Source organism: Girardinichthys multiradiatus, chromosome 5 (assembly GCF_021462225.1).
Source record: "Girardinichthys multiradiatus isolate DD_20200921_A chromosome 5, DD_fGirMul_XY1, whole genome shotgun sequence".
Taxonomy (NCBI): Eukaryota; Metazoa; Chordata; class Actinopteri; order Cyprinodontiformes; family Goodeidae; genus Girardinichthys; species Girardinichthys multiradiatus.
In genome coordinates this window covers 12636600-12654151 of record NC_061798.1, presented here as the reverse complement: position 1 = coordinate 12654151, position 17552 = coordinate 12636600, and the positions used below count along the sequence as shown (strand labels likewise).

The window sequence follows — 17552 nt, the reverse complement described above, 5'->3', positions numbered from 1 at the left end:
GCCACCTTGAGCGGCGCAATTCTAGAATTCAATTTCAGAAACCTGGATATTGCCTTACTTTAACAGAACCTTTCATCCAATATTACTCCATTTATTGGTGCATAATTACATTTTCTAGGTCAGAATAGCCCATTTTGCCAAATGTTTTTCAATCAACTCTTCTGTTTTCTGCAGAGGGATGATAGACCCTTGTGTTTACTGGGCCCAGCAATCCAATTTCATCACCAGCCCGAAAGCAAGGGGTTGATCATTTGCTCTTAATGTGTCAGTTTGAAGTTAATGCGTTTTAAGTTATGGCCCTGGCCAGCTGCCCACTCATTCCTCAGACTAACGACTTATGGTTTAGTCCCCTGTTGGCCTCATTCCTGAGCTCATCTGAAGGACCTAATTCAGTTCTTGTTTGGGGAATCGTTTGCTAAACACTCAAAGCCACTTACAGTTTGCTTGGGAAGACTCATTACATGCTGTGGGCTACACCATCAGAATATATAGCTGATCAGTTTTTTTCCTATGTGATTAAAAACGTCCAACACATGCACTTTTGAAAAGTCAAATACATTAAAACATGCTCAAAGACAGAAACATAAAAGCTTGTAGTCTATTAGATTTGATCAAAAAACCAGTTTCTCTAAGCTTCTTTTATCAGCTTTGAGTTGTATCCGAGAAACATTTGCCGCTCATGCTGCTGCTTCTTGTTGGATCTGATTTGTTTGGATAGGCCTGTCTGCTTTATACTTTTTCTCATTGCATCAACAACAGTAAGTGATTGAAGGCACATATGATAAGGCCTACAGGATAGTAAATTGTAATAGCCTGAAGAGGACTTTCAGATCACATTTCTTGCATCACTTAAAATAAGGACATTTGCTTGTTTGATTGTTTTCTGTATCCCTTTGGAGACTATCTTAGGAGCTAATATGTGAGACACTCTAGACCAGTTTTCAGTTTACCACAGAGCCAACATAATGATACACATGTCAGGCAATCAAACTACCCACATTCACAACAAAGAGCAATTTTAAAGTAACCAATTAACTGTAGGATCCAGGAAAAACACATTCACCCAAGTGCCCACCAGAACACTATAGCTAATTTTTGCTGAAGATCTCTTATGCCGTTGAAACAACAATATTGCGTACCTAACACACTGCAAACCGCATTCTTGCATTTGTTTTCTGTGCCTTGCCTTGAAGAAGATCCACTGTGATCAAAACAGTGCTATATGACAACAATTCTATTCAGACTTTAATAATGATTGTGTTTGTTTTATATAAACAGTTAGCACCTACATGCATAAATAAAACATTGCATAAATAAATTGACATGAAATATAAATACAGTACTATTGACACTCTTAGTTATTATTTACAATGCAAAGGTACAATTACTCACCTGGTCATCAGATAAACCTTGTTGCATGGGAAAATTAATATATATACACTGCTCAAAAAAATAAAGGGAACTCTTAAACAACCCAATATAACTCCAAGTAAATCAGACTTCTGTGAAATCAAACTGTTCACTTAGGAAGCAACACTGATTGACAATCAATTTCACATGCTGTTGTGCAAATGGAATAGACAACAGGGGAAATCTTTGGTGATTAGCAAGACACACTCAATAAAGGAGTGGTCTGCAGGTGGGGACCACAGACCACTTCTCAGTAACTATGCTTTCTGGCTGATGTTTTGGTCACTTTTGAATGTTGGTGGTGCTTTCACACTCGTGGTAGCATGAGACTCTACAACCCACACAAGTGGCTCAGGTAATGCAGCTCATCCAGGATGGCACATCAATGCGAGCTGTGGCAAGAAGGTTTGCTGTGTCTGTCAGCGTAGTGTCCAGAGCCTGGAGGCGCTACCAGGAGACAGGCCAGTACACCAGGAGACGTGGAGGAGGCCGTAGGAGGGCAACAACCCAGCAGCAGGACCGCTACCTCCGCCTTAGTGCAAGGAGGAACCGTAGGAGCACTGCCAGAGCCCTGCAAAATGACCTCCAGCAGGCCACAAATGTGCATGTGTCTGCACAAATGGTTAGAAACCGACTCCATGAGGATGGTATGAGGGCCCAACGTCCACAAATGGGGGTTGTGCTCACAGCCCAACACCGTGCAAGACGCTTGGCATTTGCCAGAAAACACCAGGATTGGCAAATTCGCCACTGGCGCCCTGTGCTCTTCACAGATGAAAGCAGGTTCACACTGAGCACATGTGACAGACGTGACAGAGTCTGGAGACACCGTGGAGAGCGATCTGCTGCCTGCAACATCCTTCAGCATGACCGGTTTGGCAGTGGGTCAGTAATGGTGTGGGGTGGCATGGCCCTCCATGTGCTCGCCAGAGGTAGCCTGACTGCCATTAGGTACTGAGATGAGATCCTCAGATCCCTTATGAGACCATATCCTGGTGCGGTTGGCCCTGGGTTCCTCCTAAGGCAGGACAATGCTAGACCTCATGTGGCTGGAGTGTGTCAGCAGTTCCTGCAAGATGAAGACATTGAAGCTATGGACTGGCCCGCCCATTCCCCAGACCTGAATCCGATTGAGCACATCTGGGACATCATGTCTCGCTCTATCCACCAAAGTCACGTTGCACCACAGACTCTCCAGGAGTTGGCGGATGCTTTAGTCCAGGTCTGGGAGGAGATCCCTCAGGAGACCATCCGCCATTTCATCAGGAGCCTGCCCAGGCGTTGTAGGGAGGTCATACAGGCACGTGGAGGCCACACACAATACTGAGCCTCATTTTGACTTGTTTTAAGAACATTACATCAAATTTGGATCAGCCTCTAGTGTGTTTTTCCACATTTTGTGTGTGACTCCAAATCCAGGCCTCCATTGGTTAATAAATTTGATTTCCATTGATGATTTTTGTGTGATTTTGTTGTCAGCACATTCAACTTTGTATAGAACAAAGTATTCAATGAGAATATTTCATTCATTCAGATCTAGGATATGTTATTTGAGTGTTCTCTTTATGTTTTTGAGCAGTGTATTATGCATACGTACATTTATGGAATATGCAGTAATATGAGACAAATGAAGATTGGACATTTATTCTGACTTGGAACAGACCAAAGCAAAGCAAAGCTATAAATAAATATATAGCCATCAAAAAAGTTGTGTAATTTACAAAACATTGTCATGTTGTGTAATGAAACCCTTTAAAAAGTGTAACAACTATGTTTTCCCAGGGTTTCGAGGCCATCTTATTTTTCCCAGTTATTTTGCTTTTACAAAAAACAAAAATGCCATTCTAAGATGCACAGAATCTTGACACATTATGTACGTAAATCTTTCTCCCCGAGGGTTTCTGCTAGCATCTGTTCTTTCAAACTTGACTTCTCTTGAGTGTCCCTCTCGGTTAAGAAACCATCTGGTAGCAGCAGCGTGTCCCGTTAGTCCCCCTACACCGCCATTAGCTTCCTTTAATTTTGCTATTTGTTTTTACAAAATCCCTCTGCAGTTAGCCTCCATCAGCCGAATAAAATTGGATTTGGTTTTATTGTTCCTTTGGCTTTTTAAAGCATGTGGGAAAAGATTGAAGATGGTCTTTTACACTCACATTTGTGTCTCATCTTTAGATGAAAAGCTATTCTGGGAAGGGAGCTGAATGTTTAATGCTTGCAGTCTGTCTAGGAAAAAAGGCTCAATTCCATCTAAATTTCTCTTTGGATCTTGCCTTTAATCAACATATAGAAAAGGAAAACAGATGAATTCCTGCAAAATTCCAATTGCATCTAATTTGTTTAAAAATCGATAGATTGACGTCAATTTTGATTTCAGTATTTTCCTAAAAAAACGGGAAATATTAGAAAGGGTTTTTTTTTTTTCATTTCTTTTTTCTTTAGCCTGTTGTACACTGGCCCAAATACCAGTGCTTAATCCTGTCAAGCATCAAAATCTAAAAAAAAAAAAAAAACCTCTGATGATCACAGTTATAACATCCTGATGCAATAAAGAAAAAAATGGGAAAAGCAGAATGATCAATCCAGAAATGAGGCAGGTGGGGTTATCATGTAAAAGAAGAAGAAAAAGCATGAGGGTTGATAAATGGAGACGAGTTGAGGCGTTAAAGACAAGAGGAACCAAGTTAGACGAACTGTGGAACAAACAGTTGAACCCCTTCTCTTATGTAATACCCCAGAGATGGAAGGAGGAGATGGGGAACGAGAAACAAGGAGAGGGAGGAGAAAAGTGGTAGCGAGGGGTGCAGCTGCAAAGCAGGAGGAAGTTTTTCAGAGAATAAAGAGTGAGGAAGAGAGATAAGTGTAAGACGGAGGGAACCTTCGAGAGTGAAACGGGAGATGTATGAAGAGGCTGAATAGATAAAGAAAAACGGGTGAGATAATAAAAAAAGCAATTGGAAGATCTAGCAAGCCTGTTAGCATGGCTCTGCTGGCTTTACAATTTTCATTTGTTTTGTGGGGGAGAGATTAGTAAGAGGATTAAGCGAGAGATTCCCCAGCTCCTCATTCTTTTTCTTTCCCCTCAGCCTTCCCATGTCTCTCTCACACATGCACTCCCTCCTGCAGCAAGCACCTACTCACACTGTAATGGCATGTGTGAGTAGTCAGTGTGTGCATACAGTGGCAAACTGCACACATCAAGGCCTCAAACAAAACAGCTTACATCATTATTGGTTAATCTTCAGACTACTTTTATATGACGTACAATCAGTTAGAAAAGTAGCCTATATAGTGTCAGAAATATGAAATACTCACGAGAGGAGACATTATATGGGTTTGAGTTCAAGAGAATGAGACAAGGTTTTAGCTATATTTTAGGGAAACCTAAAAATCGCCATTTCTTTTTTTCACAAATAAAGATTTCAAACCCTGTCTTTAAAAAAAGTCTGTGATCCATCCAGAAGAGGTGTCTCCAACTCCAGTCCTCTAGAGACACTGTCCCGCAATTTTATATGTACTTCTGTGTCAACATACCTCAATCAAATGAGCCTCTGCCGAACTTGCTGACGTGCTGAGGAGGTCATTTTAGCTATTAGTTCAGGTGTGATGGAGGTGTTGCAGGACACTGACTATCAAGGACTGGAGTTGGAGACTCCTGTTCTAGAATAATTACGTCTGTTTAACTATATATTTAAAATATATTTAACCTTTTATGCTTTTTTTCATTCTTAGGAGGTCCTGGTGTCTAAGAAGCATGTGTTATCACCGCAAAGTAAAGATTCCAATAACCTCAAACTTTGTTTTAAACGTTTCTTCAGTTTTATCAGTTTAATACTTCAGGTGATCACATCCAGTTCAGACTAATTATTAGCAAATAGAAAAATCTAAACCGTTGTTAGCAACCATCGATTAGCCTATCACAGTATTCTCACAAACTAATATGTGCTTACAAATTGGTATCTTGTCTGTACCTCATGGTTGTCATTATTATTTTTTCTATCTAGTACCTAAAATGTTGCCATTTTTAACAAAAGTGGTGGCAATTATCAATTGTTATGCAACAAAGGTTTTCTGCAAGCTCAGAGGCTTTTCTCCTAAGCTTCCCGCTTGCTTGCATTCTTTTACTCCTAAATTTTTATCTCTTAGCCAAAATTACGGAAATATTGGACTACAACTACTTCTTACCAGCAACTCCCAAGGATTATTATTATTTTTATTTTATTTTTTTCTAAAGGATTTTGATGTTTTTATAACCGAAGGACAAGTGGACGCCAGCTAATCAGCAAAAATGCCTCCCACAAAATGCGTTCATCTTTAGTAGAATTGATTACAGCAACGGTGTCTTCACAGGTCTGTCTAAAAAGTCGACCAGACAGCTGCAGTTGATCCAGAACGCTGCTGCCCGCGTCCTCACTAGAACTAAGAAAGTGGAGCACATCACCCCGGTTCTAAAGTCTCTACACTGGCTCCCTGTAGCTCAGAGAATAGACTTTAAAATACTTCTGTTAGTCTATAAATCACTGAATGGCTTAGCACCAAAATACATTGCATACTTATTGTCAGTTTATCAACCACCCAGACCTCTCAGGTCTTCTTGCTCAAATCTACTCTGCATACCCAGAACCAGAACCAAACATGGAGAAGCAGGTTTTAGTTCCTGTGCTCCACTAATCTGGAATAAACTCCCAGAAAACTGTAAATGCAGCAAAATCCTAAGATGCTTTAAATCAAGATTTAAAACTTATTTGTTTAGAGTGTCCTTTGAATGTGTTATCTAAACATTATTAGTTAAGTTTTCATTCCAATTTTCCTTTCGTTTTCTTATCCATCATTCTATTCTCTTTTTTTTTATTATTACATCTGTTTGATTTTCTGTATGATTGCAATGTTTTTCCTTATGTACAGCGCCTTGAATGACTTGTTGCTGAAAAACGCTATATAAATAAACTTGACTTGACTTGACAAGAAGTCTTTATTAGTTGACTTCTTTAGCAAACAGGACAACTCAAGAATTGTTTTAGATTCTGAAGTAATGTAGAGAGAATCAAATACAGTTCAAACTGTGTTTAGGTTTGCCCTGAAACTAGGCTGTGAAGCAAAAGCCTGCTGTAGCCAGTCAACAATTTTAAAATAGCAGAGGTGTTTTTAGTGCCAATGCAATAAATGTTGCTGGTCAACTCAACTAGCAGTCTTTTGTTAGTTTACTCTGTCAGTGTAGCAAAGGAAACCAACAACTACTTCCTTTCTCATTTCAAAATAAGAGTCTCAAACATATTCAAAGAATGTCAAGCTTAAAACGCTCACCTTAATATATGTGGAACTTAAGAATGGCTTGAACCAAAACAGCAACTTTACAGCACTCTGCAAAACAGACCTCACATTGACAAGAAATATTGTTGTGTTTTATATCACTAGATCTCATTACACCCTATTTAATGACAAGTATCACCAGAAAATATGCTTACTGATTACTTATATCAAAATAATTACTTGTGTTTTCTGAAATGTAATTTTTTGACATGTAAACAGATGTGGAGCAGTAAATCACTGAATGCAGTGTTCAAGACCTCCCTACAGTTAATTTCTTTTGAGAATGTCTGCCAGAAACCAAATACATTTTTCTAAATGTCTTCTTTCTTGTGTATTATTTCTTCTCGGGAATTCTCAGTTCTGAGTTTGAATGTCAAATTATTTGCTTTGTGTAAATACTCTCCTGAATCCAGGTGCTGAGTTTTTTGTAAATGCTCATAAAGCTGCATGTGAGGTTGGCTTTGGTTTCCAGTTAATTGGTTGCTTTTCTCTTATTGTTTGGTGTCACATCTGGTTCCCCTTCTGCGACTCCTTCCTTTCTGCTCATTTCCCTCTTTCCTTCCTCATCTGTCCTTCTCGATCGCTCTTTGCTTTTCTCTTAATTTCTCCTCGCTATTTCCCTTTTTTTTCACCCCCCTCTCTGAACAGCTTAGCTTTTCTCCTTTTTTCCCCTCCCTCCTTTTAAACAGCAAAAAGCAATTTCTCTCTCTTTGTCAGGGTGCTTGGCGGTAAGCCCTTAAGTAGGGATTTTCTGGTTTGGCTGGAATGCCATTAGGCGAGCTGGTTGTGACGTGCCGTGACTGACAGGTCGAATCTTTTTGATGTTGTGATGTCACAATCCAGCGGAGGCTGGGGTTATGATATTGTTGGCGTCCCCTGAACGCAGGGCTTTAGTGGTCATGTCAGAAGTAAGTCTTCATAAATCCTTTATGGCACAGAAATATTAAGCTTCTTTGGTGATACAGGGACAGAGGGAAAACATGATGGGAGCGTGCACACACATACAAGGAAGAAGAGACACACACAGACACAATGCCACCCACATGCATGTCTAAACTGGGAGATGTACTGTAGGTGTACTCCACCAGAAAATAAACTGGGTACGATTATTAAAGTGTTTTTTTTAAGCATTTAGCTTTCACATACAGTGTGCAGTATGATATAATTACATTTTACTGATTTGAGATCTAGATCCTAAATGCATCAAGAGACATAAAAAAGAATGTTGTTGATTCTTATAAAAGCAGTAATAATGACATGATTATGTTAATGGTTTTACATATAACCATTTTCAGTTCAACCTATTTATGAGCCAGGATAAAACTAGCAATGCTATTTTATTTTAGTCTTACAGTATCATGGTATTCACTGACATATAGAAACAAAATGGATGTTGTGACTATGAATCTGAAAATATTATTTAATATTAATATTTTAATATTTTATCAAATAATATTTCGGTCTGTTAAGGGTTGTCCTGTGAATACCATCCTAGTAAAGCGGTGGTAATAGGACAAAATCAAAAGGGTGAGCCAAGCTCTGACATTATTGAACAGCACAACTCTGCACAAACATGGAATGAATTCACACAATTTCTTAAAATATAAGAATTTATTAACAAAAATGAGTCAATTCAAAGTCAAACGTATTTCAATCAACAAACTCTTTACTATGCCAAAACAATCCAACTAACTACCAAGCAGAATTAAAGAATAAGGATGTTTATGCAATGTTTATGTTTGAGAACCATGGATTATCTTGAAGATTATCTGGAAGTGAAGTTAAGTTAGTCTTGGAACCAACTTAGGCAATAATCAGCATACCTTTAGACAACCATTCACAATGCAAGATCAGATAAGATATTATTTTTATTAAATAATGTTTTAAAGAATGCTGCTGAATAAAACCAACCTTCTGGGTGACCACTTCTCAACGTTGTCTCATTAGGCTGCCTTTATTTATTGAAATAATATTTAAAGAAATATTATTAAGGAAATGGTCAAATATTTAAGGAAATATTTTGGAAAAGAGCCAAATCTTTCTGGAGAAATGGGGCTTAATGGTGTTTACTTAGTTATCAAATTAGTAAACTAATGTTAGCGAACTATTGTTTACTGGATTGAAAAACTAACAACCTTTCTGAGTAAATATGCTTTAGCAACAAGCACGTGTCCTTACCTCTTAGCAATTAAAGCTAACAAAAGAAGCTGATAGCTTAGCACCAAAATCAAACACATACCTTTAAAATACCGTCAATAAAAGTGTTAAAATGCAGAAGCGCGGACGGCGCGTTATGATCAATCTTCTGTGTTTAAAATCACCCTTCAAGTAAAGTTTGTCTTAACTTTAAAAACACACAAACACAGAACACAAACTGAGCACGTGTGCTGCTGATAGCCTGCTAGCACCAAGATAGCTGAGTTCAACACAAACAAAACCAAACTTCATAAAATGAAAAACGTTTAGATTATTTCATCCAACCAACTGCATAGTTACTGTAACCACGGTGATGCGGTCTCGGTTGTCCTCCCAGTCGGGAAAACCGCTCCACTCGGCTTCGTAGAGACCGTGTCTCTGCAGGGAATTCTCTGGAACACAGTTTGCTTCTGCAGGCCTCAGAGAGAAAGTACACAAACAGTAATTCATCTGTACTTAACTCAGTGCATATGACCGATGATCGTATGACAACTTGGATCCACTTTAAAGAGTTTATGTCTGTTTGCCAGCAAAGAGACATTAGCGCGCTGTGCCTCCCCTGTCCCGATGATCACCGGTGTGGAAGAGACCAGACCATTGGAAAGGTGTAGATTTTATATGGCCAGTGGCATCATGGGAAGTTCGCTGTTACCCCCTTTTTGCAAATGTTGGAAGTAGGTTAAATGCAATTTATTTTGACAGTTCCAGAAAAGTTTGTATCGCATCTTTCATGTTGTTTCCATGGCTGTGGGTCCCAACATGGATAAGATAAAGTTTAAAGTTTCACAAACCAATGAATTCCATTTGCTATCACAGTATCAGTGTGTGCAATATCAAAGGTTTGCTTTGAAGCAATAATTGGATGGGCTATCATATTTTAGGTTCCCTGCATTCACACTGAATTTGTTTTGGCAAATCCAGGTCTGGCATTTTTAAAAGAAAACTAACAATCTGTTGCAGGTCAAGTATGGATAAAAAACATGGGAAGATCATAAATGGGATAATATCATGCCACGCCTTCCACCTTTCAAAGATTAGAGGGAATGACCTGAACAAATTGACTCTGATCTTATATACTAGCGTATTTATCTGCCTTGTTAACTCATTTGCTAAAGCCAGAACTGAGGTAAAAATATATAATTTAATTTGGTATTAATCTTTGGTATTGATTTGATCTCTGTTTATCCTTACTACTTTGGAGGTCCATAGCCCAAGCAGTGGGAATTGGGTTTCCATCCTCCCTGGGTTGTTATTTACAAGGAGGTGTCTGCTTTAAATCTCGATTCTCCAGTCACATCCGTCTTGATACCCCATCTGTTGGTTAACAGATGAAAAAAAAAACTATAATCGCAGGAAAAATTCACAATCACCAAATGAAGTCACAGGTTAAGCTTCATCTAATTAAAGGTCGAGCATCAAATGGCACAACAAGTTGCATGTTAGCAACCACAGGGCATGTCAGAGCTCCAAAAGGACATGTCTACAAGTGTGTTATTATCATAATGGACCAAAAAGAAAAGAATCTAGCTAAACTGCAAAGCAGTTACTTAATACACTGCTCACTCCAAACCAAAACAAACCACTTTCTTAAAACTGCTGCTATCATACTGGAGACTGCTAACATGATCAGTCATCCTAGCGGGCAACAAGAGTGCAGACCCCTGGCTTCATCCCAGCTGCAAGCAACCAGTAGCTTGCTGGCTCAGTTCTAGAACTGTGTCATCCTGATAAGGGTGAGGGGTGGCCTTCAACAAAGCTAGAGGCGTCTTGCACAGTGTGCCCAGGCCTGACACTCCCAACCACGGCACTGTGAAAGAGGCATTCAGGTTCTTGCTGTAGTATTCCCAGAGGGTGGCGACAGCAGCGGTGCTTGGCTCCCACAACTTCGTTTTTAAGTCAAAAAATATTTTAAACTGTAAAATTCTCTCATTCTTCTGAGAGAGAACTATAGTAGGTTTTTCAGCCAGCTGACTGGCAGCGTCCAGCAACAGGTAGGGGAGTGGCAAGGCGGCACAAATCTGTGCTCCACACAGCCGGAGAAAACTCTCACATCTCAGTAAAAAGACTTTTTAAAAGAATTTTAGTAGTTGTGAAACCGTATACTTTGAAACTTTAGGTATGTACCTAGTTGAAACTTTTGTGCTCACACATAGGCAGTTTTAATGTGCTGTTGACTTTTAAAAATGATCTTTCCCTCACAGCTCCCCCCAGATTCACACGAACCCCTGAGGACCAAACAGGAGTGCAGGGAGGAGTGGCTTCCTTCGTGTGCCAGGCAGCGGGGGATCCGCAGCCCAAGATTGTCTGGAATAAGAAAGGCAAAAAAGTCAGCAACCAGAGATTTGAGGTATGGCACTGTGATTTTAAATGGCTGACTGCAACTCTGACATCGTATATTGCTGTAAAGCAATAGTGGGTACAGGTTAGCATCTCAGAGCTCAAAACAGAAGCTCATTGATTGGATTGTTGTTTACAGCAGACTTCATTACAGGTTGAGCTGACCATATCCGGGCTACAGCTTCATTATTAATGGATTAATGGATATGCATGGGAGACGTTTCAATCTCCTCTAACTCTCTAACCAGCTCGTCATCTGTGAAGATTCACAATTTTTGTTGTTGTTGCTTCATGTAATACTAAACCTTAAATTTCTGAAAACCCCAAAACTGCTTTTAAAACTACTAACCAGAATTTTCTATAAAATAATTCAAACTCATTTCAGATATAGTTTGCCAACTCTATAACAAAATGTCACATTCATTTTTTTTATTTGTTTCGTTATTCTTTTGTAAATCCTTAAATAATCAAAATAAAATCCGACCTCCAAGAAACAAGCTGTCAAACATGCCTCAGGTGACATCTCATAAGACAACATTCATTTTTAATTTTCTTGTTTTATTTTCTTTTTTTTTTTTTTTTTTTGCCTAGTGTTTGCCATGAAATTTCTCCATCAAAGGTGTTTATTAATGCTCTCTACAGCTGCACCAAAACATCTGAATTGTATGGAGCACGGCATGGACTTCAGGAAAATTGAGCAACAATGAAACACATGGAAGAAGTTTGTAAAAAAAAAAACTAAATTGTTCATTATCAAAGATCTTCAGTCATCATTTTGAGAAAGGTTATGATGACATTCATATGGTCTGGTTAATGCATTGAAATGTTTTCAAGCCTGAATTACATACCACTTCCTTCGAAAATGCATGCTACGGAGACAGGTGTATCACAAGCGCAGTCCTACTTAACTGGTAGGACTGCTAGAAGATGTTTGAGTAAGATAAAGCTGTAAGAGTTCAGAGTGCATGCAGTGTTGTTGTACTGCCAATTTACACCATACAAGCAGAACACAGCATTTGCTCATTTAAACACTTAAAAATATCTATAATGTGCAAAATAAAGAATTTTTAACCATTTAATCGTCTGAAATGTCTTTGCCATATTCACTCTTTGCTTCAGCTTCACCATCCATGACAACATCCATCATGGCTTGGGAGTCAAACTCAAGCTCAAACACAAAGGTTCAACCCCTTGCAGCCCAAATGCAACGTTAACTCTTTGAAATGTATGTTGAAAACAGCCTCCTACAGTGTTCATTAATGCTAACTGATCTTGAGCCTCTGGGGATGTCATGGACCAAACTCACTTAAAGCAGAATTAACTGTTTTAATTAATTTTTTTATGCTCTTTTTCAAATTTTGTATTTTAGTGAATCCTACAGTGGAGATTTATAATTCAGGACCAAGCTGTGCTTTTACTGTCGTTGTGCAAATGATAGTAAAGTAAAAGTCTCGATGGCATCTTTAATGAATATAACACTTTAGTGAATTTCTTAAAGTGTCACATAGTGCCATTATCAATGGAGGTAGCTTTTTGTAAAGTGATAAATCATCATAGCCACTCATAGAAAGGTCTATTATTTATACAGTATTTATTGCAGAGACAGCTGGTATTTAACTTGGTAATGAGAACTGAGAGATCTGTGTTTCATGGTTACATAAATGGAAGCTCAAAAGACTCAATTAGTTTACTTGTTTTTCTACATTTATACTTCAAAGATTGCACAGGTGTGTGAAATGTCATGTGCTTCAACTCTTTTATAAGTCAGATGATGCCTTGGGCTACAGTCTACGAGATTCTTATACGCTCTGCCTTATTAGTTTCCCAAAGGCTTTCAACCTTTGCTTCCACACATCGTAAGTCGCTCTCAGACGGAGTAGATGGTGGATCAGCCCTCCATCCTGTTACGCCACTGTCACCCTGAGCCCAGGATGCTTCAATAAGTCGAGTATCCTTGCAGGTTTAAGTTTATCTCTCTGTCTTCCTGTTTGTGATCAAATCACTCGAGCAGGTCTTTTATTTTTAATCCAGAACTTTATGAGCTCGGGCTCCAGCAGTCTCCACTGCTGCCCTGTTGGGCAGGCCTTGTCGTGAGATTTGTCATTATTGGATTTCAGTCAGTGGAAACTTTCCCAGAATTTGGGGTCCAGATCAATTATATGAGTGTATTAAACTTATGCAAGAGCAGTTGTAATGCAACATCTAATATTTATACAAAAACATCCAAGTTATTGCAAATCCAAGAACAACATGATAAATATGCAAGAGTAATTTCCTTGCTTTTCTACCCCAGAAAGTGACTTCAGCAGACTGAATGATTTATGTTTCCCAGAATCTGTTTTAATGTACTTTTCTTCATAAATGATGACTGGGGCAAGGTCTTCAAAGTTTTTTTTTGTAGTATGAACGTTTATTTAAAACAATGAACAGCTGGGTAACTGAAATGTGTTATTTGTACTGTAGAAATAAAAGTAATAGCTGCTTTTAATCTGAAAGAAATGATCCTTGGAATTAATACACTGATATAAATTGTCCTTTAAATTTATCCCATTTTTTCCATCAACAGGTAATAGAGTTTGACGATGGGTCCGGTTCTGTCCTGAGGATCCAGCCGCTGAGGACCCCCAGAGATGAGGCGATTTATGAATGTTACGCCTCCAACTCAGCAGGAGAGCTTACTGCTACCACGCGACTCAGTGTCCTACGAGGTTAGTGTTGTCACACATGCACAGTTCCACATGTGGGTTATGCTCATGGCACTCAGAAAATGTCCTCTTCCTGTACACACCTGATCATTATCGATCCTGTTCTTGTCATAATGTTGGCTTTACCGACACACTGTGGAGGAGAGAGGTTATTGTTGTTCGTAGGACATTATGGAGAGTAGTGCAGGATAAGGTTGAGGTAGCTTACTGTTGGTGGTGGATGATGGCTTTTTGGAGGTAGAAAGTCTGCCCTACAGAGGCTGAGTTTGGCAGGAGGAGTAGCATGGAGATTCACAGCGCTGACGTTCTCTCTTTGTGATCCTTGAGCGGCTGTGGTTCAGCTGAGCTTGCGGTGTTGGAGGGTGGACAGATAGGTGAGCAATGGTTTGGTGTTTCCACAAGGTGAACTCAGAGCTGCAGGACTGGAGGTAGGAAAGGAAAGGAAAGGAAAGGAAAGGAAAGGAAAGGAAAGGAAAGGAAAGGAAAGGAAAGGAAAGGAAAGGAAAGGAAAGGAAAGGAAAGGAAAGGAAAGGAAAGGAAAGGAAAGGAAAGGAAAGGAAAGGAAAGGAAAGGAAAGGAAAGGAAAGGAAAGGAAAGGAAAGGAAAGGAAAGGAAAGGAGGCTCATGGTTGGAGTGGCAGGGAGTCTTTTCCAGAACTCACCCGAGTATGAATACAGAGAACAAGAACTTGGAATCCAGGACACTGTCACAGAGTGATCAAATGTGTAAAGCAGGACAAGAAATTTGATTAGAGCAGGCTTAGGAAATAAAGAGAACTGCACGGTCAGGTTACCATGCTGTCAGAGACAACAGGCTGACACCTCCCTCCAGGTTCCAGCTCCTTATTAACCCTAGGTGATTGGGCTCAACGAGAAACACATGTTGCAGCTGCAACTGGCAGTCACAACCTGCAGGCAGAGAGAAACAACAGAAACACAGGACCCTGCACACAGCCACTGTGGATGACAGTTCTTCACCTGCCCAGATGTTAGGGTCTGTTAACTTTTGTCTTCTTTCATCGTGGTGAGAGCAGACTTTTAAAAATAGGCAGTGCTGATGCTTTATTAGTGCTTCTACCTTAACCTAAGGGGTTATTCAGTAACAAACTAATCCCAGTGTCACCTATGACTAGTAAAGACTGGAGTTTGGTTCATTTTTACAATGTGGTGCATATCATATGTGGAAGAATTATAACACATGATTTTCTAAAGAAAACTTTACTCAGTATACCTAAATAAGTCCTTTGTAGAGTCAGTTTTTGCTGCAATTGCTTTTTTGAAGCCTTTAACAGGTTATCTACCAGTGCTCTGTGTTTATCTCCATCCTATCAAAACTGACCAGCTCCCCCTGCCCCCCCTTATTGCTTGTGGCAAACTGCAAACAATCATTGTTTATTTGAACAAACCTTCTCCTTGCCAATCTATCATGGAGGCCAAATTTAAGCAGTGAACAACTAAAAGTAATCCTGTTGGATAGCTTTCACCTGAGATTCACTGATCCAGCTGAACAGTGTGTGATATTGTTTAGTAACCCAACCCTGCTTTACACCTGTCCTCAACTCGCTCCATGTCAGCTGTGCTCCTTGGTCTTCATTATACTGTTGGTTCTCTAATGTTCTCTAACAAACCTCTGAGGTCTACGAATAACTGCTGGATTTATACTTAGGTTAAACTGCACACAGATGGAATCTGATTGCTAACTAGGTTGCCTCTCAAGGCAATTGGTTGCACAAGATTTTATTTAGGACTATCACAGTAAAGGACTGAATGGATATCCGCACCGCTTTTGAGGTTTTTATTTGTAAAACAATTTAAAAGCCATGTATCATTTTCGTTCCACATTTATGAGCTTTGTGTTGATCTATCATCTATTTAAATATGTAAATAATCAGTAAGGTGGAATTTTATAGCATTGCGTTTGACAGGAGTACATATATTATCTATATATATTTATCTATATGTATGTGCTGCTGTTATCCTGGATCCATTGCAGCCGATGATTTAATGTGTGAGTCCATTAATGCAGATAGTGATGTTTGTGTTGGAGTCCATTTGGAGAACATTATGCACCAGTAGTTCGAAGCTCAGGAGTGTCTTAGTGAGCAAAATTGTTCAAGTGTGGATAATCACATCACCTGCCTCTGCCGGAGAGATGCACATGGGGGAAAAGGACATGGAGTCTGTTGTTCTTCCATCTCCTCACTTTCTGTATCTCCCTCCTCCTCTCTGAGTGGTATAACTCTTCTTATCTAACTCTTTTTTTCCACACATCCAGTCTTTCTTACCCTTCCTTTCTTTTCTTTTTTATTTACAGTACATTCATTCTTCACTCCTTTTCTCTCTCTCTGTCTCTCATGCTTTTAGGTCCACTGCACAGCAACCTCTAAATTATTCACTTCAGAACACTTTGCATCTTCTGTGCTGTTCCGCTCCATCCGTCCAGAATTTTTCCTGTCTCACATGGTTGTCTTTCCACGTGTGTTTGTGTGTCTATTTAAAACATGAATGCAGGCGGGAATGCTCACCTTCTGTGCTTACATCTGTGTCAGCTCCTCTTCATATGCGACATTCCCGTCTCTCTTGCATTAAGTTTTAGCTCATACATCATCTGTCTCCTTGTTTATCAAGAACTTATCCACACAGGCACACAGACACACACACACACACACTTCTGAGACAGTCCATCTTTATGTAGTGATTAGCCTCTTTCTGTTCCTCTGAGGAGTCATTGTGTTGTGGATGAATAAGAGGCCACCTGGGAGCGACTAATAGTCCCTGATAGACTGTCAGTCGAAATGTCAGTTGCAAAGTACACACACTCAGACACACACACATGTGCACCCACGCAGATACACACAGGGTGCTCACTCAAACACACACTCAACTTGTGTCAGTCATGTGTCCTGATGTCCCCCCTGGCTCTGTAAAGACACAGCTTCGGTGACTGATTGGCTGACAGGAGGGATCTGGTGTAAAGGTCAGCTGGCTTAATTACTGATGATTAGAATCAAACTAATTGAAATTCTGGCTCCCAGTAAATAGCTCTGATTGGCAATGGCTAAAATAACAATGAAGCTCACAGCAATGTTATACTTAGATATCAATTGCTGCATAAGTCAGCAGTCAACTGTAAAAGTTGTCTAAATGTCTGTGTGGATGTTTGATTAGTCTACCAAATAAGATCCTTACTTTTTAGGGACAGCATCATCACTGAGAACCAACATTTACCTATGTGGCAAACAATGTCTGTGTTGTGATGTTGGCTACAGGTCCTTCTCAAAATATTAGCATATTGTGATAAAGTTCATTATTTTCCATAATGTCATGATGAAAATTTAACATTCATATATTTTAGATTCATTGCACACTAACTGAAATATTTCAGGTCTTTTATTGTCTTAATACGGATGATTTTGGCGTACAGCTCATGAAAACCCAGAATTCCTATCTCACAAAATTAGCATATCATTAAAAGGGTCTCTAAACGAGCTATGAACCTAATCATCTGAATCAACGAGTTAACTCTAAACACCTGCAAAAGATTCCTGAGGCCTTTAAAACTCCCAGCCTGGTTCATCACTCAAAACCCCAATCATGG

General features: G+C 39.5%; 1 protein-coding gene across 21 annotated transcripts in view; it reads left to right on the top strand.

The window, feature by feature from the left end:
* Positions 1 to 17552, top strand: part of ptprdb (protein tyrosine phosphatase receptor type Db) — a 270931-nt gene that overhangs the window by 189026 nt on the left and 64353 nt on the right. For all 21 annotated transcript variants that reach the window (XM_047365128.1, XM_047365124.1, XM_047365113.1 and 18 more), the window contains 2 exons: positions 11115 to 11260; positions 13817 to 13958. In XM_047365128.1, coding sequence (XP_047221084.1) covers positions 11115 to 11260; positions 13817 to 13958 — 288 coding nt within the window. The remainder of the gene's footprint in view (positions 1 to 11114; positions 11261 to 13816; positions 13959 to 17552) is intronic.